General features: G+C 38.8%; 3 protein-coding genes and 1 non-coding gene across 6 annotated transcripts in view; all 4 read right to left on the bottom strand.

Annotated features, from left to right (window-relative positions):
• spegb (striated muscle enriched protein kinase b) overlaps window positions 1–13,582 on the bottom strand; it is a 35,186-nt gene extending 21,604 nt beyond the window's left edge. For 2 of the 3 annotated variants that reach the window (XM_056388804.1, XM_056388805.1), the window contains exons 1-6: window positions 12,461–13,582; window positions 3,378–3,464; window positions 2,609–2,675; window positions 906–2,461; window positions 599–742; window positions 321–503 (exon numbers count right to left, since the gene is read on the bottom strand). In XM_056388804.1, the coding sequence (XP_056244779.1) occupies window positions 321–503; window positions 599–742; window positions 906–2,461; window positions 2,609–2,675; window positions 3,378–3,464; window positions 12,461–12,878 (2,455 nt within the window). In that variant the 5' untranslated portion in view covers window positions 12,879–13,582. The remainder of the gene's footprint in view (window positions 1–320; window positions 504–598; window positions 743–905; window positions 2,462–2,608; window positions 2,676–3,377; window positions 3,465–12,460) is intronic. The other variant, XM_056388806.1, reaches the window with a different exon arrangement.
• Window positions 13,583–16,286: 2,704 nt separating this feature from the next.
• Window positions 16,287–18,879, bottom strand: LOC130177245 (C-X-C chemokine receptor type 2-like). Its single transcript, XM_056388807.1, has 2 exons — window positions 18,626–18,879; window positions 16,287–18,256 (listed from the first exon to the last, which is right to left on the bottom strand). Exons 1-2 carry the CDS (start codon window positions 18,630–18,632, stop codon window positions 17,181–17,183), a joined length of 1,083 nt encoding a protein of 360 aa, XP_056244782.1. The 5' UTR covers window positions 18,633–18,879; the 3' UTR covers window positions 16,287–17,180.
• Window positions 18,880–20,483: 1,604 nt separating this feature from the next.
• Window positions 20,484–25,074, bottom strand: nabp1a (nucleic acid binding protein 1a). The gene is made up of 6 exons (XM_056388808.1): window positions 24,018–25,074; window positions 23,225–23,363; window positions 22,958–23,029; window positions 22,400–22,484; window positions 22,054–22,123; window positions 20,484–21,449 (listed from the first exon to the last, which is right to left on the bottom strand). The coding sequence occupies exons 1-6, from the start codon at window positions 24,109–24,111 to the stop codon at window positions 21,253–21,255; spliced, it is 657 nt and encodes a 218-aa protein (XP_056244783.1). The 5' UTR covers window positions 24,112–25,074; the 3' UTR covers window positions 20,484–21,252.
• Window positions 25,075–25,622: 548 nt separating this feature from the next.
• trnas-cga (transfer RNA serine (anticodon CGA)) lies at window positions 25,623–25,704 on the bottom strand. Its single transcript has one exon. It is a non-coding gene; the product is annotated as a tRNA-Ser (tRNA).
• Between the last annotated feature and the right edge of the window lie 1,889 nt (window positions 25,705–27,593).

Here is a 27,593-nt window from a genome sequence, read left to right as displayed (position 1 = left end):
AGTTTTGCCTCTGAGTTGCTATGGTAACTATAAGTGAGGTTGTTCAGCTGGAATATATGGCACACACATTTTGTTCAGAGAGATAGCAACAAGGGAGCTGGAGAGAAACCAGCTGAAACACAATGCTATTGTGGAAATAAACCAGAAGATGTTTGTGGTTTTTTTTAAAGATGATTATTATGTTGGCTTGTTTTTGAATATATAGGGTATTCTTTCATTAATCTATGGGACACTAATAAGAGTTATGCTGCATATTTGACAGACTACAATAACAATTTTCAGTATAGCTGACTTAATCCAAGTTAAATGGGCTGACTTACCTGCTTTAACAATAAGGGTGGCACTGCTGGAGGCTTTTCCCATCTGATTAACAGCAGTTACACAGTATTTTCCACCATCATTTATTTTAGCTGATTTGATGAGCATACTGTGTCGTTCACCCTCCACTTTGACTGTGTAATTTGCAAAGCCGATGACGTTAGTGTTTTCTTTTGTCCAGGTAACTTGAACAGAGAAGAAAAAAAAGACAAATAAATCCACTTGCATATCAATTACATAAGATGTTCCTGTTTTTAAAATACAAAGTGCAATATGTTACCTTCAGGAATGGGGGTTCCAGCGATGATGCACTTTAGTAGCACATCTGCACCAGCAGATACAACAGTGTCCTGGAGGGGAAACTCAAATACAGGGGCCTCCATTGGGTCTTCTCCAGCCGACACATAAGAATCATCTGAAGAATCTGCAAAGTTTAACAAAAGACAAGCCTGAAGTATTTTTTTCCCGTGAACCCCACCTAGTAAGGAAAGATGTCCAATATTTGATTGATTAAACATGAAAAACAAGCAGACTAGAGCTTCACACTACTACAGCAAGCTTAATGAGAGAAACACAACAAATCTAACCTAACTCTGGAGACATGGGTCGAGGGCGACGGTTTTTTCCTTTGGTCTTCTGCTGTTGTCCCTCTTTGGTACTAGTCGGAATTGGCTGAGGGTCACTTGTTTTCTGAGGAACATCTACTTCCATTTTTTCATCTTCAATAATAATGGTAGGGACTTTTATCTTAGATGTTGGTTTGGAGAGCTCCATTTCCATTTTCTCCTCCACTGGAGTGACTGGTGACATCCTTGGGGGTTTAGGAGGATGTTGAGGAGGAAGATCTTGTACAATGACTGCCCTTTTTTTTACCAGTGGACTTTCAGGTCTGCTTTCAATTTTTCTTAATACTACTTCTATTGGTGTCTTTCTCCCTGAAGTTTCATCCTTTTGTGATGTTTGCACAAGAGATTCTTGGATGTGCGGGGATTCCTGCATTCGAGATACTCTTTGTACAAGTGGACTTGGTGGCCTTCGTTCAACCTTGCGTAACGTCATCTCAGCAATATTCCCGCTTGGCGACTCTTCTCTTTGTTGATGATATAATGCTGGTGATGATGATCTCTGAATGATTTCTGTAACAGGACTGACTCTACTTAATTCTCTCACTGATCGTTGTCCTGGTAGGTCAGATAACTGCATTGACTCTGGTGTGCCTGCAACCTCTCCAAATCTACTGACTGTTACAGTTGTTGTACCAGCGCTTGCTGTCTTTTGGGGATGGGATTTATGCTGTTCTGGCTGTGTTTGCTGTTGTTGCTGCATTGGTTGCTGCCTTGAATCCTTTTCTCTCTGTTCCTTTGACCACTGGGTACGTTCCCTTTCCTGAAGCTTTTGGAGGACTTGGGGAGGAATAGGTTCAATTTTCCTGAAAGGCTGGCGCTGCTTGCCCTTCAGGGTTAGCTGTTCAGTTGAAAACGATTTCTTCATATGAGGTTTTCCAACAAGTTTCTTAATGCGTTGGAGCTCCTCGGTGAACTTGTTCTCAATGTCCTGAACTTTTTGAGAGTAGCGAGGTTTCTCCTCCAGTGAAGCAGCTCGTTGTCTAAACATAGATCTCCGCTCAGCAGCATCCTCTTTCAGAGCCTCCCTAAGATCTTCCCTTGAACTTTCTCTAGAGATGCCCAACCGGCTTCCTCCATCATCTGAATCAACAGATCCAGCAAGATTGAACCCTGCCCAGGATCTTCCCGAGATGGAACCTTCTGAAATATCAAGGCTTCGTCTCCGCTCTTCTAAGCCACGGACCTTCTCAAAAACCTTTGAGCTTGCCCTGGTAAGCTTTGGAGATGGTCTGAGAGTAAATTCTTTGCGGGAGTACTCACTCAGTGGAGTCTGTGGGCGGGAGTCCTGGGTGTTACTTTGGGAGACAGATTTTGGTTGCTTAACCTTTTCTTCAAACTCCCCAGGCACTGTGTCTTGGTATTCAGTTGGCACAACAATTTTCTTTCGAAAGCTGAGAGGTGTCGTTGAACCAGAGCGACTTGGCATTGGAGAGGTGGAGGGGCGTTTGATGAGTCTTGGGGATGGGGGTGGGAGGACTTGTGGCGGAAAATCTCTTGAAAAATCCTCTGACTGACTCCTGAAATTTGAAGCAAAATCTGTTGGAGTCAGTAGGTTGTTACTAATTCTGCTGGGTATTGTATTTTAGTAGAGAATTTGAGTCCAATAATACAATGAGCACACTGAGGTGTTTTTTAAAAAGAAAATCTGCATGTTTCTTTCTTGCCTGGTTGTGTTTGAGTGATCCTCATGTCCTTGTGTTCTACTATCATCTTCTGCACATTTGTCCATCACTGCATCTCATGTAAAGTGGAGACAGGACAAATTGTACATGTAAGGAATCAGGTATTTGCAGGGCAAATCAATATTTTAATATAAACAATGGATCAAATGACTTGACTCTTGTAGTGACAAACCCACAGAGAATGTATTATCCAACTCTGCAGTTCCCGCCAGCTCTACAGTGAATTTTAGCATCTCTCAGCCTGTTGTTTTGGTTTTCCTGCCTGCAAACTCTGCTCTCATCAATATTGTGTCCAGCCAAAGCAGGCAGCGGTTTTCACCAAAAAAGCTTTAACTGACTACACACTACTTACCCATTAACAAAAAGACAGACAAATCTAGTGACTATATGCCAAACAAGGAGCAATTAGCAGCTGAAGAGCCAGGTATTTCCAAATTAGGTCTAAAAGCTTAGCAAATGTTAAGCTTACATTCACCACGTACACACAAATACCACTCCAAATAAATGCTAACATTGGTCCGTAAAGTCTTACATCTACAGCTCATTCCTCTGGACCTAAGCGGCTAAAAGATTAATCATGAAGTAAACGCTTCCTTTGACACATTTCATAAACATAATTTGTCTATAAAGGTCTCAATACTGCAGTGAAATGAGGAAATAAGCAAAACAGAAATAATATATCCACCTATAATAAATCTAAAATTGTCTACAGGAAAAACTGGAAACTGCAAATTGTAAACATGGTGGATACCTGTATGCACAGCCTGGTCCTCAACATCCCCAACATCTTCTTTGGTCTCAAATTGGTCTCCGCCTTCATCCTCTGTTGTTTCGGAATCTGAAAAAATAAACAAATATATATATTTTTTAAAAACTAAAAAAAGGTTTTCACTGAATTAGAATTAGGTTTTAACTGGAGCAATGTTTCAAGAACACTATTGTTTAGTAAAAATAGTACAAATAAAATGAATGCTTGGAATAAAAGTGCAAAAACAATCAGTGACACTGGTCACATCAGACACCAGTGGAAAACAATGTTTCCATAGTGGCAGCTCCATACTATAGGAACCAATGGACTACTTTATCCTATTCTGCTGACTGTTTGGTGGAAGGCAAATGAAGATTCCCAGTGCATGTTGAAGGTGGTACAACTGCAGGCAGCAGTGAGACAGTGAATTCTGGTGTTGGTAATTTATTTACAACAGAATCCCAGTTGTGAACTTTCATCGACTAAACGTTTAGTTTTTCTTCTTTTTCTGTCTGTACTATTATATTTGACTTGAGAAGTTGTCACCCTCAGGGTCTCATTAGCACAACTAAGCTAATGTACTAAATTAGCTGCAGTTGAATTGTTGCTGAGTCTTTATAATTCATAATTATCTGATCATCATCAGCAAAATAAATACAGAAGTTTCATTATTTTCAGAAAAAATCAACTTCTTGTTCTTTTGATCCTTTTTAAACCTAAAAATTTGTTCCAGCTGTATATCAAAGATGTGATTGTTTTTCTCAGACTGCGTGAAAATTCAGTCACTGGTAGAACTCAAAATAGAAAGCACTATTGAGTCACTGGCATCCCAGCAGCTCTCATGAGGTGTTTGCTTCACAGTAGGTGGAATTACAGAGGCTATCTGTTGTTCCCTTGCAGTAAAAGAACACAATAGTACAATGTGGCAATGCTGATATTAATTCAGTGTCAAAACAAAATCTACCACATGTTTAACAGCAGACACTAAAGTTTCAAACTGCTAAAAAAACAAAAACAACAACTTGTGAACTCTAAATGGTTTACATAATGCATACTGTATGTATCAAGCTCATGATGTTACTCATGGCTATAAAATCTACATTCATAACAAGTTGCATTGCACGTTCATGAAATATTTATAGCATATAACTCCATTGCAGATTTCAAACAAAAACTCTTTTAGATGTTTGCAGTGCAATCCCCTTCCCACAATACCACATAATCATCCAATAAAGCAGTTAGAAATGCAGATGTTTTATTTATGAGCATGTCCTAAATGCCACTATGAGTCTAAGATAGTTTTACATAATGTTTATAAAATGTACAACCGTTTCCCCAGAGCATTCATAAGCATTAGCAGATGTAGACCAAATCTCAAATAAAATGACTATTAAAAACATGTCTATTGATTAAACTGCTGATATTGTAGCCATGTGACAGGCTGGTAATCTGGGTAACCAAGTGTTTAAAGTAACCGGTAAGAGTCCTGTTAACCATGATAAACCCCTGCCTGTCTTTAATCTTTCTTGATTTAGAAGAGAATACATTCTAAAAAGAGCCTGGTATTATGAAGGCAAGTATAGCTTTGTGGGAAAACTGACTAAAGAGGAAAGGCAATATGGAAAAAGGAGACAAAGAATGAAAACACACAAAAGCATTGAGACAAAACATGGAATGAAAAATGGAAAGTGTTTTCTTTTGCTATATATTTATCATAATTATTAAAAATAAGAGTTTTTTGCTACACCCAATTGATCAAAAGCTTTCAAGACAAAAAGTAAGATATATATGGTAGCTGCATTACCCTTGCAAGGTTGGTCATTATAATATTGCAAAGGCTAGTATTTGGGTGGTACTGTACATGCTACATGAAAGTGTTAAAAAAAACACCTTGAGTAGTAAGCCAGGTTTGGAAGAAGCCGCAAATAAGACAAATAAGACATCACACACACCTTAATTAGTTTGGCTTTTCAGGGGTGTGATGGCAGTGGTGCATTATAGGTGATTGCATGGAGTATTGCTGTAAATATCCCACTATATTCCCAGGAAAGAGTCACTCTGCAGTCTCTGAGAAAACCACAAACCTCAAGTTGCAGCTTCCAAAGTGCGATTTAGTGATTTTGTTGAGTGCATCCTCAGTGTCTTTAGTTTTGCCCTGTTTGTTATTGTGACATTTTTGAAGAGGGGACAATAACAGGTTTTGTCGTTCAGTTATCCTTTTGAGCAGTTCAATCCTGCTCATTTAAGATTCACACTCGTATAAGGGTTAGAAAATGTCTAGACTACCATAAATAACTTCAAAAAAAAGTATTATGTGACATTAAGGGAGCAAATAACTGTGGTAAGAGAAATTTTTCCCCCTTCCATGTGCAACATTAGTCTGAGAAACATCAGTGTTTCAACCTTTTAGTGCAACTCTGAAAGTCTTCTTTTAAGTTAGTTCAAAGCTACAGCGTGGCGGTGCCTCGAGCCTCGTGATTTCTAATCAAAGTCCTAATTCTACTTTCCATTGGCCACAGCCACTATATTCCACAACAACACTGGTCTAATCTAGTTTCCCTTTCTCACAAAGGTTCTACAGAGCAGCTTCATCTCCTTTAATCATCTTCATTGCATCTGACACTGTCTGCTGAGAAAACATTGTGTGGCCAGTTGTTGAGTAGTAGCGTTAACAAAACGCTTCTGTCAACATTCAAAAGGAAATATCTCACAGTCTTGTCAGCTCCACATACAATGAAAATGTAAGATTTATGATTGACAAAGATGAATTGAAATTGCACTTGCCTGATTTTTTCTTTGGTCTGGATTTTTTTCATGGCCACTGTTGGTATATCCTCGACAAACACCTTTTGTCTTGGCTTACATTCGGCAGCAGGGTATTCCCCATGATAGACTGGGGGTTCCGAGCCATTACTATAAGCCTAAATCAGAAAATGTCCTATAAAGACACCAGCAAGTAACATCTGACTTGGATGTAAAAGATTCAACTTGTTATATACTGGAAGTCTGCTAACATGCAGGTAAAAGCTTCTCAATCAAATGCAAAGAAAAAATGGAAGGAAGGCACTTTGGTCCATTATATAACAAGTTGCACCTCAGAGTCTCAGCATTTCTTCTGAGAGAATCCGTTTCCGAAAAGCACAAAGCAGAGACCTCCATCCGCAGGTGGAAATGTCTGTTGAATGCATATCATCCACTCTGAGGGAGCCCCCCCTGTCCACACAATAGCCAGCGACAGTGTAAGCATCTTCCCCCGCTGCGTTCCACCCCACATGCAGTGCACAACGATAGGCAGAAAAACCAGTGGGAGTGATCCAGCCCTCTTGAGATCAGTGTTCTACGGCATTGGTTGACATTTTTCATTTTTCCCTTCCTCCCCATGTGTCCGTGTCTATATTCTTCAACTGGTGTAATGAGCCGATGTTGTGTTGCCGGCAGAGAAGGGGAGAATCGCTGCAACAGCTAAAGGGACCTCCTCACTCCTCTGCATTGCTGGAACACTGTTCGCTCTCACAGCAAATGTGTTACTGGCTGCTTACACTGACTACACAAAGCCATCCTCTGCCCAAGGGGATATGAGACATTTAATTCCTGTACTACACTCATAAAACATAATACAGCTATTGGATTCTATTGTACATGACAATTTCAGTTGCTGCTATTGTTTGATATATTTTGTGTAATAATTCTTGGTTATCCTGTAAATGTTATACATGATACGTTTTGAATGATTCAGTATCTAAGACTTCCTGTCCCTGAGGGAAAGGGAAACGCATTTCTGCTTACACCACCAAGAATAATTCAGCACAAGGAAACAGCTACACTTAATAATGGCATTTCACTTCTGATAGCATCACACTGTGCTCAGGACAAAATATTACAGCGAGCATACAGACAGTCTGCTCACACATGCAAGTAAATTCATATTTTTAATAAAACCCAGGCACTAAATCTTATTTCACAATGTTATACTCGAAGATACTCCAATAATAATTCATATACAATTCCCAACTGTTGCACATTGTGCAGTAAGTATACAGTAATTATCATTTTCATAATTGCAGATACCTACGGGCTTAATTACATGCTTAGATGATTATGTAATCTCAGAGTGGCTTTTGGTTTCCTTGGCTGCTGCTCTTCATGTGGGCCTCTTCTGTTTTTTGGGGGGTTTTTTTTGTTGTTTTAGTATATGAGTGCAACGTTAATTTAACAGAGAGGAAGTCTGTCATGCTTCTTAGTCTTGTGACAAACTAATGTGATGTTCTTGTGTTAGCGATATGCTTTGTCACAGGCTATGTACCGGAATTATAATTAATGCTAGAATGATTGTGTTTTTACTGTAACTGTAACCGAGTAATGTGTTTTAGACTGAAGTGATATTTTTCAACATGTTATCACCAGCACATACGACATACGCAGAGACTGCCACTACGTCCAGCTTTTCTTCTTGTTTTCTGGTTATGATCCCATATCCAATATTAAAATGACTCACCGATACTAAAACGCTAAATATGGCACCTTTAATGCTGTGTTAACATTTCTATTTCTTCTTTTCTTTCGCCAAAAATCAAGAAATCATCATTTTTAGAGAGATTACTGCCCAACTCTGCAGTCCCTGCCGGCTCTATGAAACATTGTAGCTTCTTTTAGCTCATTGGTTTCAGTTTTACAGCCAGCAAATTCCTTTCCTCTGACGTGCCATAACAACTTCAAAGGGCAGTAAAGTGTTAGTGCTACGTGTTTATCAGTTTGATGTGGTCTCACAAACGGCCAAAAAGATTAAGAAATTCACTTCTTCTTTAAGGCAACACAATCAATTAGCACTTTTGCTTTTCTTTACTGTAAAGTAAAGGCAAAAAAAGTTTCTTTCTTAAAGAAAAAGTTTATTTCTTTTTATGCAATGTTAACGTGGCTCATTTCAAATGTTTCTAATTTGTTATTGTTTTTAAATGCAATTTTAGTGTTGTCTTCATTTTTTATTTCTAATGTATTGCCATGCCTCTGTAAAGTACTTTGAATTACCTTGCCTATTGTGTATCCACAATCTGCTTTTTGGTTTGTAGCTGAAGATTAGTAGCATTATTTTGTAAAATAAAACACTATATTTAAAAAAATATGGATTTTGTGTCACTGACTCAGCTTTATGAGGTAAAAAGTAGATTGTAAAATTGTTTTCACTGCAGTTTGATCTGCATCAATTACACTGTGACTGCAGAGTGCTGATGTGAGCAATGTGACTAAGTGTTAACATCAATTCCCACAAAATAAGGGCAAATAGTTCAAACTAAATGTCATATTTATCATTCCACACTGTACAAAATGGCTACTGATCTCTAAGAGGCTTAAGACCTGGGCTAGATTATAGCACTGAAACCACATTTACCCATCTCTATGTCTTTCACTATGAAGCAACATGGTGATGTAGGGGATTTCCACAGTGTAACTGCAGCTCCACCTGTTCAGTCACGTTCATGGTTCAAGAGGAAGACAACACTGAGGAAACTATCCAAGCACACTGGACAGGGGCCACGGTCACACTCAGTGGTGACATCTTAAGTTCTCAATAACAGATCTCTCTGGATAGTTTAAACAGGCATTGCAGCTTTCTATATAAAACCACTATAAGTTAATGAGATGTTATTAATCATCCAGACAATCACACAACTCTGTAGTTCCCCTCAGCACTGTTCAGCTTTTTAGCTTAGTTGCTGTGTATTGGCTGGATGTGTAAAAATAAACCATATGAACGGAAAATTTGATTAGTGTTCTGTTTACAACTTCAAACACATTCTAATCAACTAATCAATACTTAAATCAACAATGGGTCAAATTGCTATGTGTAATGATCAAGGTGTCACTTATAGTGACAAACGCACAGAGAATTATCACCCTACTCTGCTGCTTTCAGCACCATGGAGAACTCTACTGTCTTTCAGCTTGTTTTGGATTTACAACTGTGACTTCGCTGTTCCCGCTTGCTCTCACTGCTCTCATCAGCGTAATTTTTAACTCCAGTAGGTAGCTGTTTTCAGTGAAAGAGCTCTGATAAACCCACTGTACGTTCCTTGCCTTGCAACATATGGTTATTAACTAACTGGATAATACAGAGGACTATAAGGAGTATTTTTTGCCCCCAAGTAGCAATCCAGGTTTTAGGGTTTAGGTTTCTTTAACATTCATTTATCTATTATGTTCCATTTTTTTATCCATTTATCCTTTAATTTGTCAAATAAATGAATGACTGATTGAATAATAAATATGCCCTTACACATTAAAGTTACTTCAACAGGTGAAATGTAAAGTGGAAATCTAGTCAAAATACCTATAAAGGTGGAACTGCACAATCCAATGCAAAACCTCAAAAGATGATAGAGAAACAGTACGAATCACAGAGGATGCATGACATGGCACCATGTGGCAGACATCTTTATGTTCTTGGGTATTAAATAGATGTTGGAGACTCAAAATTGGCATATTCCCTGATCAGTAGAGGGAATAAAACAGTCATACAGCGCCAGGCTAAAATTAGCAGTGATGTCTTCCTGTGTAACAGGAGAGACGCTGGCCTGCTAACATCACAAAAATCTAAGGCCTGGCACATTCCACTGTATAAATAACTAGGGAGAGTTGGTGGACGAGGGGGGCGGGACAGAGAGACATTTTCAAAGCGGGAGAGAGAGAGAGAAAGGGTTCAGGCAGTATCATTGAGTGATGGGACAGCTGTAGACTAGGCACACGGCAAAGCAGCAGAGAGCTGAATCAAACTGAAGGTTAAATGGAGAGTCAAAGGAAAACTTTTAAAAGAGGAAAAAATTTTAAAACGCCGGTTGAAGATTTTTGAAGAGTGTTGATAGGATTGTGACTAATACTGAGGGGCTACCACTGTTGCTGATATGCAGTATCTACACCACTTATGTGGCATTAAATCACATTATCTATCTAGTCTGACATCATTTTGATTATACCACAACACAAAATGTCCAGTAGCTTAGGACTAGTACAATGCTGAATGACTATAAATGCTAGTAATGTTCTTGTTTTGATGAAAATCTTAAAAATGACAGATTGATTTTACTTAAAACAGACCCATGTGAACTACTTGACTGTGGTGTGTCTGCTTATATGAAATTACTTCTTTATTGTAATGTCTACAGTTATTTGTGCTCGTGAAATTGCTGGTAGTACACTGTATCTCAAGGATGTGGTGAGAGACCACTTCTGTTATGTACTGTATTTCCAAATATAATGGCTCCCCTAATTAGATGCAGCAACACGTTATTAAGGTGTTGACACAGGACTGAAAGCAACGCACAATATATAAATATCGGTGTGTAAGTGTGTGTGTTTGTGTGTGTATATGTGTATATATATATATATATATATATATATACACAAGGCTCTGAGAGTGTATTTAAGTCAGAGTCCTCAATGTCCAGCCAAGGATTCTATGTGTGTGTGTGTGTGTGTGCGTGCGTGTATACATATATATATATATATATATATATGGAAATATTATACAGTGTGGTTTCTTGCTTCCCACACCAAAATGAATCCGCGTCATCACATTGTCCCTTCTGCAGACCTCACCATTCTTTCAGTGCCCAAATTTGTCCTAGCCTTGCAATGAGCATCTTGTCATAGCTTAAAACCAGCAGGCATTGTTATGTCGATGCCAAGTCGTATTTTATAAAGGATCCGAGAATCAGCTATCATTTCCGAGAACTTCACTTCTGTTCAACTGATTGAACTGTATTCACTCAGCAGGAAAAGACAGATCTAAATTGAAGAAAGAGTTTCCACTATACACTCACGCTGAGCACTGCAGAACAATGACAAAGTGCCTGAGCTGATATATGAAGGGCATATTTGTAGAGCTGGTAATGTCATTTTTCAAAGGAGCTGAGGTGGTCAAAGCAATCAGGTGAGCTGAATTTAGATCAGCACTGGAGCTGGAGGTTTTGTTGATCAGAATGCAGGTCTTTGAAACAGAGAAGAGCTGTACTGGCCTTCGGAGCATCCTTGGCTAGACATTGAGGAATCTGACTTAAATACACTCTCAGAGGCTTGATTTGGCTGGGTCTGTCAAGAATGATTCATTTTCAATGGCTTTGCATGCATGGTGGAAATCTAATTAACTTTCTCTCCAGATGCTAATCTCTAACAGCTAACAGATAGTAAAAAATGCAACCTCTTATTAATATAAAAAACATTTTGATTATAACAGACTTCCAGACTTTCTTAAAATGTATTGCAGAAATAACATACTGTTATGGCAGATTATAATATACTTGTAGACAAAAACAACATGTAGAACAACACGTAGAGCAAACCAGAGTCTTTGAGCTAGAGTTCTAAATCTAAATACACTGCATTTGTGTACTGTATATGTATAAATATATATCAAGGCCCTGTGTAGTTACTTTATGAATTTAGTTTCCTCTATTTTATCCCTACTGAGAGTAGCATCACATCAATAAAATCTAATCATTCAATTATTTCAATCATGACTTGTAGCCATGTTTTTTTTTTAATGCTTGGGGAACAAAAGTTCAAAAGACAATAAACATTAGCCCTAAATGAACATTGAAATATGATTATGAATGTTTTAACATCCAAACAGTACCTACAGCAGATACAGTAGTTCATGTCCTAATGGAGATATTAGTCAGGATTATCATGTTATATAGCAGCAACAGGAAATAGAAATTTGACAGGTCCTACATTACGGGTTCAAGTTCTTGCCACTAATGGGGACAGGGCCTTTTGGATGACTATGGCATGCTGGGTGATTTTCGTGGAAATTACATTAAATTATTTTCTAACTAAAACTGAATGATTACAGTGATCTCAAGCAATCATGTTATGATTAATTGTAGGGTGAGAAAATGATCGTCAGTTATCAGGGTCTCTAGGATAAACTATAGGCTTTGTAGTTCTTCCAAACAATTAAAAGCAACTTTCAAAAATAGGTTAGGTTACTAAATACCAAATAAATAGACCCCACATGGAATGCTGCAATCTTGAAAGAGCTAAATCCTGTTCATTAAAGAGTCTAGTCAAAATGCAAGTAAAACTGATATTACCTTCACCCAGATCCAAGACAGCAAGTACAGCGCTGCTTCGAGCCTCTCCCAGGTGATTATTGGCAATGCAGGTGTAGAGGCCAGCATCACTTGGTTTGCAATCCCTAATCCAGAGCCCTCCATACTCCTGGTTCTCCATGTTGAGGAGGTCCTCATTGTGGTACCAGTACAGGGACGGCTGGGGGTCTCCAGCCACAGTCACCTTGAGACGGATGTCACAGCCTGTCCCTACGGCAGCGTTCCTCATTTTGCGTATAAAAACAGGGGGAGTTGGGTTTGGATGACCAGTTCCTCGAGGTTCTGAAACAACTTGCTCTGGGCTGGCTTTGGACCGTTTCGGGGGGATGATGGGGCTTGGGGGCGCCGCTGCTTCATCTGCCCCTTTTTTCAGGGTCATCTGCACCTCTGCTTTTCTCATGGTTGAACTGATTTGGTAGAGCCTCCAATGGATTCTGTAACTCTCTAACTAAATTGTATAACACTGACTGGGCCCTCGTGTAATATTCTAAACCAAAATTCAGTCAGGGCATTAGTGTCTATGAGCAGTCTTTAATATAGGCTACATTACAGTTAGCATGGATCTCACATTTCTATAATATAAGATAGTCTATAAATTTCTTTTACCAGGAAAAGCAGATTAAAATATTCAGAAGCATATCTGCCATGGATAAATTCTTCTCAAATTCCTGGTTGCTAACCTCAGTTGTTGTCAAAAGAAGAAAAAGAAATAGTTGATTACCAGGTAATTAAGCAGATAGAGATAGCTGCCTCTCTCCTGCCCAGAGGTATTTTTAGGGCAAGACCCACTAGATCATGTTGCATTAACAGCTCCCTTGACTTGTCTCTTGAAAGTGACGGCCCAGCTTTTTCAACTCCTTTTCCTGGTGTTCTCTAGCTTTTCAGCCTTTTGTAACCATCTCCCAGTAGTGCGTTACTTCTCTGCAGAACAAGGTGTGTGCGAGTCTTCTGTGAATTTCCTTTTATTCCTAGCGGCCTTCAGGTTTGTTCTCGCTTGGCTTCTGATTGAATGCAAGCATCAAGTCCTGTCCAGAAAGTTGCACAGTGCCCCCCCCTTCTTGTCCCATGAGCTAAGCCACCCCACTCATGATCTCCCCCCCTACCTCTGCCAGTCAGTCCGAAGGGGGAAATGACAGTCACAGCCCAGCAAGCCTTACAATGACAGCTGCATGGCGATCTGTCTGCCCACTCACTGCTAAGCTCCCACCCCCTTGTCATTTTTAGCCAACCTGAGGTCAGTAGAACATGTGAGATGGTGCAACACTTGGCACAGAGGAGGAGTTTGTCAGTATGGGACAGATATTTAATTTGTAGGTCAAATGTAGAGAACAAAGTTGGCCACCCAGTTGTGTGGAGGTGGTCAAATGTCATAAAAAAGAAAATATTATCTCTGAATTAATACTGTATGATAAGAACACTGAAAATATTTGAAGTGTTTCCGATGTTTTTTCTGGGCTGATTCCAATTATTAGTAATCAAAGAGAATCAATATACCTACATAAAACTACTGCTACAAAGTCTACGAACAACCACCATGATGTCCAGGTGTTTCTATTATTTTTGTCCTCCCTATTTATATCAATAAAGGTAAGCTAAATAACAAAAACATCTCTCTTTATAATGCAATACAGCTGAGCAGCACCACACACTACCGAACATTATAACCTTCATGAAGGAGAATTTATTGCTGGACTGGTGTATTAGACTGCATTAGTTTTAGATAAGTCTTCCTAATAAACCGGGACTGATTGTATATTGGAATTTATGGGTTGTTTTCGGTTCTGTTCTCACCTCAGAATGGCATATATGTATTGATTTATCAATGCATATATAGCTACATATATACATATATATATATATATATATATATATATATATATATATCCTAAATATGTTCTTTTATAGTTTTATCTTTCATTACTAGTATCACCTTATAACATGTTTTATCCCTCCTCTCCCCTCTTCTGAAAATGTAACGTAGCAACATTTAGTCAGAGTACATTTTACAAAAGTAATTTTACTTCTATTTGTGCAAAATTTCTTTTAAATAGCAGTAGTGAGAGGCCGTTGGCGTGCTAAGGTTAGCCAATGCCTCATTTGCAGTTGCTGGAGTTACTGGTTGCGTTTTTCGCTGCTCTAACTCAACCCAGTTAACTACATACCTGTTGTATATTTAAACTTACAGTGATTCTGCTGAAGGAATTATACCTCTCTCCTTCTTTTAGAATCTTTCTCGCTAATTCCACAGTTGGTTTCAGGCTATTGAGATCTGCTAGTTACTTTATCTTAGCAGTTAGCAATTGCTTATCTCTCTCCCTTTCAGACTCTCTCTTGCTCAGTGTGTTGTCCATAAGTCTGTGATGTTATTGAAACTTCAGCATAGAGGATTGTGAGCTTCTTCTACTTTTGCGATATCAGCTGCCTTACCTTTGATACAGCTCCACGCCTGGCGTACACATGAGCCTTCAGCGTTGATAGGCTATTACTCGTGACGTATAACCAATCAGATGCCCAGATGCTGTGGGCGGGACATTGCCAGAGCTACAGACTGGGAGGGGCGGCTACGTCACAGCCATTGCGCATCAAGCAAACGGCTGCAGGCTAACTGTTTTCGACAAATCACCGCTGTGCTAATATTCAGTAAAACATCACTCCCTCTTATGTGATATTGCTTTTATACAACAGTTCTACGAGCGCCATGTTAGTTAACAGTAATAAGCAAACATATTTTGATCTGTTTGTTTATTTCATCATTTATTTGGCTACGCCGACACAAATAGTTCCGCAACTGGATTGGTACTTGACTGTTGCTAAGCGACATATTTTCCTGACGTGCACAGTTCACACTAGCTTGCTACTTTGTCTTCAGTACACGTTACCTCAGGTGTGCACTGAAGTATCCACGCGTCTTTTACTTCATCCTTTTCTGACGACCAGACATCATTTAATTCAAATTTTATTTCTGGAAATATTTTCATCTTTGCCAAGTTTGTTAAAATCTAAGATAGATAATGGCCGTTAATGTAACTCTAATAAACGGTAATAGAACACCTGTAAAGCAGTGATAGACATGTAAGTCTCAGTGTTGTTATACTCATCAACACTCATGGAATGCTCGTCCAATCAAATTATTCGGTCGGAAACTAACTTGTATAAATTCAACTGATCAGTTGATTCAACTGTATGGTTTGCTCGAGGGATGTAGGTTTTGGTGCCGTTGATCTGAATTGCGTTATATGGATCATGTATATTATTTTTTCCATCCCACATATGTCAGTTGAGATAAGCTTAATAACAGTTAACACCTGTTCGTAGTTGTTGTAGTAGTAGCAGTATTAAATATGATATGATAATTACATTACCTAATGTCAACAGTTTGTCTGTTTTTTCTACAAGAAAAATTGCTCCAATGAAGTCTATGCATTATCCAGAACCACTGGGACACTTAGTTCTTGTTAGTTCTGATTTGGCTTTGTGAGATGTATTGAACCTGAATCTACAGTGGAAAGACTAATGTAGTAATAAAATTAAAATATTTATCTTCTTCGTCTTTTGTTTTACAAGCAATGCTGCTGCACTTCTCAGAATTCATTCTGTAATCAAGCCACATTTTAAAGGGATTTTTTTTTTTTGGAAAGTCCAGTTATTGCTGCAGTGTTGCAGTCATCACAACTTCTACTATTTCCAAACAAGATCCTGTGGCTTTAAACATAAAAAACACTATTTGCTGGATTAGTTCCAGGTACATAGCTTCTGTAAGTTGTTAACATTAAATTTAAGATGTTAATCATTGACATAGAGAAGTGCACAGGTTTATATTAAACTTTATTGATGATTTAGAATATACAGAAAATTAAAATGATTTGGCATGTGAACAGCAACCTGCTGTCTTCAGCTTATACAGAAAACTCAGTCTAAAAACATTTCAATACATGACTATAAAAAAATGTTTATCAAGTTATACAGTATTGTACAAGGTAGTTTTATGTTTCTGCTCTAGTTGTATAGTTCAACCTATACTGGAAGTGAAATGCTGTTTCAAAGGACAGAGACAGTGGTTTGAAAATTTGTATCACAAAAAATGGTCTTGATGATTATTATAAGGAAAATGACTTCAGCAAGATATTTCACCATCTAACACTGAATTGTGATTTGTCTGAGCGCAATATCCAGTTCTAGCTTTTACTGGAGTTTCTGCTGCTTCTCAAGTTGTTCGTCAACAACAAATTTGTCTCTGTGTTGTGACATAGAATTATTGTGTTGAAATATTGTCAAACGTGAAATTGAAACTTTTCAAACATGTTTTACGCAGTTTCCTCAAGCTATACATGACTTAGGACACACAGAATGAGAGAGTGAAATAGTTAACCAAAAAAAATTCAAAGTGTTTACAGCTTAACTTAACTTAAGCAACGTGGTAAAAACACTGGATTGCCAAAACCAAAATCAAGTTAAATAACATGAAAAAAATAAAGTATGAAAACATTTACAAATTTTAATAAAATGTTCAAGGCTCCTGAAGGCAAATTTTGTAACTTTTAAAAAACCTGATTTAGTTTTTAAAAAGTCCATCCCAATTTAAGCCCAATATAAACTGCAGTAAAAAAACAGATCATTATCCAAATGAGCACTTGAGATCCTGCAGTAAATACACAGATGTAATCAATTTATCTGAATAGTTTAAAGAGTCCCTTTGGTGTTCTTACATGAATGTGGATGTGATCTCTGATGACATTGAAGATCTGCTGCTTCTTGACACTGATGCTCTCTCTAGGACACCTATCTTCCTCATTATCTGCACCAGCCTCCTCCTGAACTTCTCTCCCACAAAGGCGTACAGCACCGGGTTGACACAACTGTGAAGCAGGCCGAGACTCTGAGTGGCAAACATGGCCTGATCCACCGCCATCCTAGCCGGGCAATTGTAGGGCACAATCTTTGTCCTGAAAAACGAATCAGTCATCACAGCGATGTGGTACGGTGTCCAGCAAAGCAGAAAGGCAACCACGACCACCACAATCACTCTCATGGCTCGTTGCCGCTGAAACCCCCCACGGATGTGAAGGAGGCGTCGGATGGTTACTCCATAACAGGGCAGCATGATGGCCAAGGGGACAACAAAACCCAATGCATGGCGAAGGATTCTGGTGGCCAGGCGCCACTCGTCAGCACTGCTGGGATCATACAGCTCACTACACACTAGGTGACTCAAGTTTTGAGAAGAGTAAGTGGAAGTGAAAAGTCCTGGCAGAGACAAGAAGGCTCCAACAACCCAGACAGCAGCACAGACTCCCCAGCTGACCAGCTGGCGGTTACCCTTGCGGGCATCCATAGCTCGCACAATCACCATGTAACGGTCCATACTGATGCAAGTCAGGAAGAGAATGCTAGAGTAGAAGCTTAGCTCTTGGAGGATGGTGACAATTTTGCACATGGCATCTCCAAACACCCAGCCCTGTGTAATGGAGATGGCCCAGAATGGGAGCGTAATGGCCAGCAGGATGTCGGCAACTGCCAGGTGGAGGAGGTAAAGGTCAGAAGGAGTCAATGACTGTTTGTTAAGGCCAATCACCAGCCCCACCAACAGATTTCCAGGAATCGCCAAGAGAAAGATGAGGACATAAAATGCACTGACCGCAACCATCACTGCATCTGGGAGGGAGAAGAAGTCACAGGGCTGCGTTTCGGGGTCTACGATGAAGTCTGTGTAGTTATATGTGAAGTTGAGGTCATCATAAATGGGGCCAAAGTCAAGGGTAAAAGAAGAAGTGTTTGGATCTGAGGACAAAAACCAAGATTAGATGTTAGACATAAAATATACATGAAATGATTATAATTGTAATTGTTACTTTGTAACAGAAATTAAATACAACATATTCTTATGAGAAAAAATCATTCTATATTATTTCTTTATAATGAACCAATAAAACATAACATGTATTAAAATGTATTAAAAGTAATAATCATAGCCTACTGTACTTCAGTCAGGATACTAGTGAATATCCCTTTGCCCAAATGCAAATTAGATATTCAAGTTGGGCATTAAGGGATACAAATATCCAACTGTGTGCTATGAATGTGTGTATTAAATAAATCAATTTATCTAAATTTAAATTAAAAATGTATTCTAAGGATGACAGTACTCACCAGTCATTGTTGTGTCGTCTTTGTAGGAGGCTCTGACTATGTGACTATTTGGTCAGGAGACTAGGAACAAACACTGTGTTTCTCTACACTCCTCCCATCACTGTAACCACAGGTCATTTTCCTGTTTGCCACATATACAGACATTTGTATTTGTTGGAGTTCAAAAAGGAAGAAATGATTAATACATTTGCTCTCATGTATGAAAAACAAATGTATCACATAATTTCTGTAGATGTGGTAAACAGTAGGTTTGTATATTAAATTATATTTTTATTTTGGAATTATTCACTTTAATTGCATTTATCACACAGTATACTCAGTATTTGTTTTAGGCTACAGCCATATTTTTTGACGGGTGTCTGTTTAATTATTATTTATTTATTATATTTAATTTCCAATCCAATTTTTATTCATGTAGTGAATTCCACCATGTACTAACTTTTTTTCACATCTTACTTGTTCATATTTTAATCCTTATTTTTAACTCCCTTCAATTATTTGTTACGTAAGTCAAGTGTTTGTTTACACATCAGTGCTGAATATTTTCAATAGTCAGTTTGGTTATTCCTGAATCACAATGCTTCCCCCAGAAATAAACCCAAGCCACATTATCTGAATCATCGGTGTCATGGGATGTGTCACACTGCGGGCAAAAGTGAAAGCGAAACCACTAGTTGATGTGAAGTAATGGAATTCAAAATAAACACTGGATGAATACAGATATTCAAGAGTTTCAGTATATATGAGAAATGTTGAAGTGACATTGTTATTTCAGTTTTAGTTCTCTGGTTTTGTAACATATCCAGTTTTTTCATACTCACAAATATAGTAAAGATAAAACCACATACATAATTCTTTCACAAATTTTGGAAACACTAAATTGCTTAAAGTGCAGCACCTACAACAGCTGATGAGAGCAACAGGCTGAACCTGTATCCGTGAAATTAAAATTACTGTAAGTCAAGTGATTTGACTACTTCTTTCATTGACCTATGCTGCTGAGAGGAAGTTCCCAGCTCATGATGTGCATGTGTTGACATGAGCGTCTCACATTTCTTGCCACACTTCTCATGTGTTTCAATGTGAAATGTCACAAGTGCTGCAACGTTCTCATAAGGGGCAGTGGAGGTAGATAAACATGTTGCAAATATATGGTTAAGAGGAATTGTGACGTATTGTGAGGAAAAGAAATGATTGGACTAAATATTAGACCAAAGTTTTTGAGTGCTTCATTTAAAAATGATCCCAATGAACCTATTTTGATCCTGCATTTCATATAGCTACAGGTTGAACACAGATGAAACAGTATGACAGATGCTTCTGTTTCTAGTCCAAAATACTTGGCCACTTGTATGTTATATTTTAACATCTTTGCTCCCTTTCATGCCCACAGAAGAGCATTGGTTGTTTTTTGTCTGAACAGACTCCTTTGTGAAATTTGAAACACACAAAGGACACAGTAAAGCAGAAGAGAGTGTAAGTGCATCATATGTGAAATGGGGCAACAAACATACGCAGACCGTAATGTTCAGGTGCTTGGTGCAACAGAGGATGTGGAGAAACACAGGCTTTTGTTGTATGCAATGCATGGTTTCAAAACAGAATACCAAATGCAGAGGCTTTTGGTTATAAAAGTATAACTCTCACTGTAAGAAAGAAATTAAAATAAATAAATAAAAATATATATAGTTCTTCTGCCTCATATTTTGAAAAAGCACCTTCCAAAACAACAAACGCAGTTTATTTTTCTAGGCACTAGATGGAGCTGTAGCACGAAATCACATGGGGGGGGGGGGGGGGGCTTGTGTCCAAACAAGCAATTTGTGGCAAACTCTCAAACAGACTACAGAAAACCAAATATGGCAGCAAAGTTACTGTAAAATTTATTTGGTGAACCATTTTTGCCAGTATTTAAGTGGTCCCACCTCAATGAAGGTACAATTGATGGCAAACAAGAAGAACATGTCTTATGGAAAAACAGTCTAAAAATTCAAAACTTACACCTTTCCTTTCACAGAGTCACTTCGGATACAGTTTGGTTAAGAGAGGGAAGACCCTTTGAAGAATTTCACTTGTGCATTCAGTCCAAGAACTCATTTTCACTAACTTAAGGCCTTTTCCACTAAAAAAGCAGAAACTGATTTCCTGATTTAAATGACAGCCAAGTTTGCCCCGACATAAATTAAGAGAAGAAAGTGCATCGAGTGTTCAAGTAGGGTGTATAGTTCGAACAGGGAAGGGGGTTAGGACAGTGTGTGGGGGAGGTAACACTTGCAAAGAACTGGCGATTTGCAGTGAGATTTAGAGGACAAGGGTGTAGACTGAGAAGGCTGACCACAATTCAACAGTCAAGGCTTGACTATACAAGAAGTCCTGCTAGTGCATCAAGTGGTAGATCACAATCACACTGTGCTGCTTGCTGAGAGCACTACTTGCACTATGCATAACAAACACCACATATGACTTTGTTAGCCTGTATAAAAATTATGCAAATAGTCCCTAATGTAAGTCATTATTTTGAAAGCCAATAGAGGCTGTGATCGGGAGGGCTCAGAAAGGTTTAAAAGGGGGAAGGGGAGATGAGGATGTCCATAATTTTCCCCACGATTCCCCCTCCAACCCCAATTTCATCTTTTGGCACGGCGTGGGTCCCTGCCGTTGCTAATGGTAACTGAGGACTTTGCAGCTGTAGGAGGTCCAGAAGCAGGAGGTGCTCCATTGCCAGGTGACCGACCGTTGGGTCTCCCAACATTCCCAAACGCAGGGTCACGGGGTGCCCCAGAAGGTGGGTTGTTGTTGGCAAATGGCGGCATGGCACCATTACCTATGGGTTGAGAAATACAAGTAAGTCGGCAAAGAAAAATATGCATCTTTAAAACATTTCATCTGTCATAGGCCTTTTAGCATCTTAAAAAAAAAAAAAGTCACAGCGGGAAGAGCAAAGATATAAATAAAATTAATCACAGCTTAATTCCATGTAGCTGCTTCAGTTTCAGGGTGCTGGTATTGTTCAAACTGGCTCACTGCGACACACTATAAAAAAAAAAAAAAAAAAAAAGAGCCATTTTTTTTAAATGTTATTAGTAACACCTGTGCTTTTCCTGTACGATGAGTCAAAGTCTGCTGATTTTTCAAAGCCTATTCTACTTCTTATTCTGCTAACAATTATGACCACTGTTTCATTTCGGATTCATTTAAGCAAATAAAAATTACATACTGCTTTTGTCATATATTCCATTCATTTAATTTCATCTGTCAATCTTTCAAGATATGTCAATCTTTTGTAATACTGCAAACTACCTCAACCTTCTACACCGTTCTTACACTGATACCATCAATGTGTACCATTCTACAGAACATGGACAACCCTGCTGCTTCCTGTAAGTGAGTTAACTGATGGCTATTTGAATAAAGGAAAATATACTGACCTGGTGGAGCAGGTGTACCTGAATTCTGGTTGGGCGGAGAGTTTCCCCTCTGATTCTGGTCTGGTTTACCCTGTTACAATGGTGAAGAGAATGTTACTTTGGTGTTAGATTACATTGTTTCTGCACCACTTAACAGGCCAAATTACCTGAATAAATAGTTTTTATGTTTTTCAAGTTTAAATGTAGGTCATGAAAAAAAAAAGGAGGTATGTGTAAAAGGTATCCTATACATCAGCATGGCCAGGGAGGGATACTAGCTGTGCTGGTTTCTTTTGAGAATATTCTGATCCACGTCTCCTGGGGTGTTTGATAATGAGAAGTTGGAAGTGGGTGTATAGCTACTCACAGACTTGTTTTGCTGGTTCGGTTGGGATAGCAGCTCTGGGTTTGGTTCACTGAAGTTGGGCACTTCTGAATACACCATGCAGAACCTGGGGAGACAAAACCCATGTTCTAACACAAAAATCAACAATGGTGTTTTTGACTGGGATGAAATACATTGTTAAAGATTTAGATTTGAAATCTTACAAAAAGGAAACCATTGAGACTTTATTCTCTGCAAGAGGCTGCTCACTGTGGCTAAAAGCCAGAGTGAATCTACTGTGCATATTATGGATTGTGATTAAAATCAATATTGGCTTAGATGTTTAGAGGGAATATATACAGCCGAGGACCTGACTGCTATTGAATTAAACTCTTAATTAAAGATTTTTCACAACAGAATAAAGTTGTGCATTAGTGCCCTGAAACCATGTTTCAAAACCCAACATGTTACTGTGAAACTTCACATAATTCTCTGGCCTTGCATGATGCTTGAACAGGGAGATATGACATGACATGAATGAATTCCAGCAGGGACAAGAACTTAACTGAAGTATAAATGGATTTGTGGCCAGTTACTCACTCTCCAATCTTCTGTAGATCCCCTCCTCTTCCAGTGTATAGGGTTAGGCACCCTTTCCATATGGATGCATAGCTATCACAGAAATCAGATGTTAAACTCAAACAAAATATTACTAATCCTAAATTGTAATACTAAGTTGCTCAGATACATAGCCACCTTTCACCTTCAGTTATCCATGTGTGCATTGATCTTTCAGTAAATACTACAAGTCTGAAATCATCTGAGCAAGTTATGTTCATGTGATCTGTTTAAGTGTAGGAACACTACCCTCTGGTCAGCTTGATGATGTCCCCTGGCTGAATAAGGCTGCCGAGTTCATCCCAAACAGAGATAGCAATGCTCCCACTCTTGTCTGCCACCTTGCACGAGCGCACCTCGTGACCATCTTTCGTTTTGGTTACTCGTCCTAATGGGATAAAACAAGCATAGGTTAAATAAAACAGTCAACCTTCTCAAAACATCTCTAACCCTAGGTTCATTATTTATTAATCCATTTCAAAATTGATTTACAGGATGAACCCCTTTAGATGCACCATCTTGTTTTCAACAGGGTCTTCAAGGACAAGACATTGAAGTAATACATTTACACAAAATTAAGTAGACAAATAATAATGATAAGTTAAACAATCCAATTGTACAAACAGAAGAATCAAGAAAGACATGTGTCCCTAACCCCACATACTACATTTATTGCAGATGTCTGTACAGAAAGGACATAAATCAGAACAAACAAAGATATGTCAAAACACTGACATTAGTTGTCTAAACGACAAAAAGTTAAGTTAACTTAAGTAAACAAGTAAAGAAGTTTTGACATCATGTAAAGAAGTAATCGAACTGAATGAGTGAGGCATATTATTCCACTGTGATGGTACTTTAAACATTATCAACGTGTGTGTATATATATATATATTTTACTTCATTAAGCATCAATCCCTGTTGACGGTCAATCCTACTGTAAGTGATGCAAGTAACGTTATCACTGGCCCCTTTAAGAAAAAAAAGACACGAGTTGATGGTATGGGAAGAGACGCACTAGCGTCACTGTGCAGTTACTTACCTATTTCCAAAACGATGAATACAATATTCAAATTTTTCGACCCAGGCTTCACATCCTTTATCAAAAACAAGGCCTCGTTTGTGGGGGTTGCCATTGTTAGTTTCGAAGAAAAAATATCACCCCTCGTTCACTTCCTATCACTTAAACTCAGCAGTAATAAGAGCTGGCTGGCGTCACTTTGTAATGGGTAGCTGCTATGTTAGCTTTAGCTCAGCTAACTAATTAGCCTGTCAGACAAATGCTAACTAAACCTTACTCCAAACACTGTAACGGTATCGTAATTGGGCCAACACAGGTCAGCTTCTTAGCTAGTCGACAGCAATCAAGTCAAATTCCACTAAACGCTTGTGACACTGGAAAGAAGTGAAAGATAACTGCCCTCTTCAGAACAGCTAACACTAGCCAGGCGACTACTTCGCTAAACGTTAGCTAGCACGCAGTTAGCTACCTTCTTTTTCTTTCAGGATATGAGCCTCTTGGCATCTTTCTTTTTACGATTATCGCCATAATGGCAGCTTCATTCTTCGTACATAAGTTAACATGACAAACCGCACTAATATGACTGGTAAGCCCTCGACGAGTTAGCAATGTAGATGGACAAAATGTCAGATAAAATAGTATTAAAAGTCTGACAAATCCAGAATCGCGAGACAAATCTGAGATGTTTCTGTTTTAACAAAGACCGATCCACTGGCTTAGTTACACCAGCGCTTGAATTATTGAACTATCTGGAGATAACAGTTATCTCCCTAGGCCATCTAGACATCTCCTGGTAGCATTAATATATTCAAACCAATCGACCGCATTTCCTTTGTGTGTCTCTTTTGAGTATAAGGAACAGTTTGCTTTGCTAACGCGCAGTCTGGCCAAATGTTGCTAGACGACTAGTGTGACTAACTGTGGCCACTATAACGTTGCAGTCGTTCGAAAAGCTTTATATTAAATGCCTGGTTATTTATGCCTAAATATTACTAATGCTCAAAAACGTTATTTAAAATCTATACAAGCTGTACACCACACGATCTACCCTGCTGTGACAATGCCCCCAAAAACTACGTCAGCGTGTGCTGCCGGTCAAATTTGTATGACTCGGCCAGTTCCATTATCCTTCGTAGGGAAGGGGGATACACATGGAAATTTCTTTTTGCGCGCTCTTAAACAGTCGAGTCGACAGATACTGACAATTACTAGGCGTCTATTTTTGTTATTACAATGCAGTTACAAGTGTAAGCAGACAGCACACTGACGTGTTTATAGAAAATAAAGAAAGTGGTTGGTTTCTACCGAATGGATTCCATTCTCTGACAACGCGAGAATAGAACATGTATGAGATTCAACTATCAACGATTAAACTAATGATAGTGTTTTTTTTTTTTTGACATGCAGTCACATTATTCATTAATTTTATGTCATCGTTAGTTTGACTATTAAATGTCCAATTTATTTTCTCAGTCAGTCACAGTGGTTAAAGCGATTATGCGTCCAAATGGATCGTCGTTAATCATGTGTAAAATACGTTACAGCATAACATTGCGTAGAAGTGCAGGTGGTTACGTTTGCCATGTGTGTATGGTCTTTACGGAATCAAACAAGTAAAAGACATTCCGTCACGAACAGGATTCGAACCTGTGCGGGGAAACCCCATTGGATTTCGAGTCCAACGCCTTAACCTCTCGGCCACCGTGACAATACATCATTACGGTATATCTAAGGCACTTTTTAAAGATGTGATCAACAATGATAACAGTCATTTTAAATTTGCACATTTTTTCATTTCAGAGGTGTGTGTGTTTGTTAGCTTGCTACATTGCAGAATAGCAACGACAATTAAGATGGAGAATATAATGGAAAAGCACAGAGTGGTGGTGTGAGTTCAGACATAAGAGGGAGACAAACACCATCAAAACACGTCGGCTCATCAACGGAAATTGAGGGAAAACAAACTTGAAGGCTCTCCTAACACACACCCATAGATGACATATCAGTGTGTAACAACAGATACATAGCTCAGTAGAAAATATGCGTACATAGAGGAATGGGAATCCAGAGGGATGTGGGCTACAATAGCTTTACATTGCCTTTATGTTTTTTGTGATTGTCATTTTCCTGTCCTTAACTTGGTAGAATATGTAAAAAGGAGGCAGCAGTTGCTTCCCTGCCATGGCTTTATCAGTCATTGTGTCATTCTAAATCAAATAATCTAAACCACAAAGCTAAAATAACATATGACTGCCCAAATGAAAGACTGCACTGTGACATTAATACCATTTGAAAACACATTCTGTAACTCACAGGATATAAGAATAGAAATAATTGAATAGGACCCAAGTTTTAAGCATGATTTTAACTTGACCAACTCTAAAGCTAGCAAGCCAACATAACCTTAGCTAATGCTTATTGTCAAGTGCAAGCTAACTCTTATGTGCCAGGGCAGCAGGTAACACTTATTTGTAAAGTAAACTACAAACTACAACTGTACTTTTAATTAACTGATTTAATTACATGAATGCAATACAAACAATTTCTGCAGCACTTGTTGCTCCACAGACTCCAGTCTGAACAGATACTCTTTTAAATATGGCTGTTGTTGCTCCATAGAGGGACGTTTTCTACATGTGCACTGTTCCCAGGCCATGTTTCTGTTCCCTCATCTCCCCAGACCTAGTAATTATAAATAGGTAAAAACAAAGCAAACCTCTTAATGTCTACATAAAAAACCTATTTAAATAGTAATGTTAACCCTTTCCTCTCTCTCTGTAGTAAATACGTACTAGCTAGCTAGCTAATTTTTGGAGACGGCCAACAGTGATTGGCTAGCAGCAAAGATGGAAAAGATGGTAATACTGAGACGTGATTGGACGAGATAATACAGTCTCTCAGTTCTCACACACCTGGTCCCAGTTTCTCTTTATCTCAGCCAGTATTTATACCAAACCCTTTGTCCCCAGTCAGTGTCATATCATCCCTGCACATATTCCAGTTTATTTTCCTTTGTATTTCCCTTGGGTTCTTGCTCCGTTGAGTATTTTTCCTGTTGCCTCTGCCTACCCATGTTCCTGCATGTCATCTTGTCATCTCATTTGTAGTAAGCCTAATTTTCTCCATATAAGAGCGCCCACTGCATCAATACTGCCTTGTGTGTCTACGTTTTGTGTCTTCCCTGCCTCTGTTGCGACCATTGTGACAGTACAATCTGACCAAATTTGGACCCAGCACAGTTGATAATCAACTGTCATAGACCCTCATGCTCCGATACCATCAGAAAAAAACCCTTTGTTGGGAGTACAATGAGGCTGCTCTTAGGATGGCACACAGGGAAGTATACAAAAAAACTTGATTAAATAGTCGTCTGGTTCTGCATCCCCGTCGGCTAGCCTCCAGTTTGCACCTCAGTCCGCAGTCCAAGTCAGACCCTGAGCAGATGCTCTGTGTATTCCTGTGTTGGAGGTTCCAGCCAATGTCCTGTCTGTTCCTGCATTGGGGTCAAAGCCAAAGTGAATTGGGAGTCCCAGCTGACATCTTGTCTGTTCAAAGTCTCGCCCGTTCCTGAGTCTGTTCCTGAACCAGCCATCTCAG

The sequence above is a fragment of the Seriola aureovittata genome, chromosome 11 (genome assembly GCF_021018895.1).
Source record: "Seriola aureovittata isolate HTS-2021-v1 ecotype China chromosome 11, ASM2101889v1, whole genome shotgun sequence".
In the NCBI taxonomy this organism is placed as follows: Eukaryota; Metazoa; Chordata; class Actinopteri; order Carangiformes; family Carangidae; genus Seriola; species Seriola aureovittata.
The sequence above is the reverse complement of the archived record's forward strand: the minus strand, read 5'-3'. Positions and strand labels throughout refer to the sequence as shown.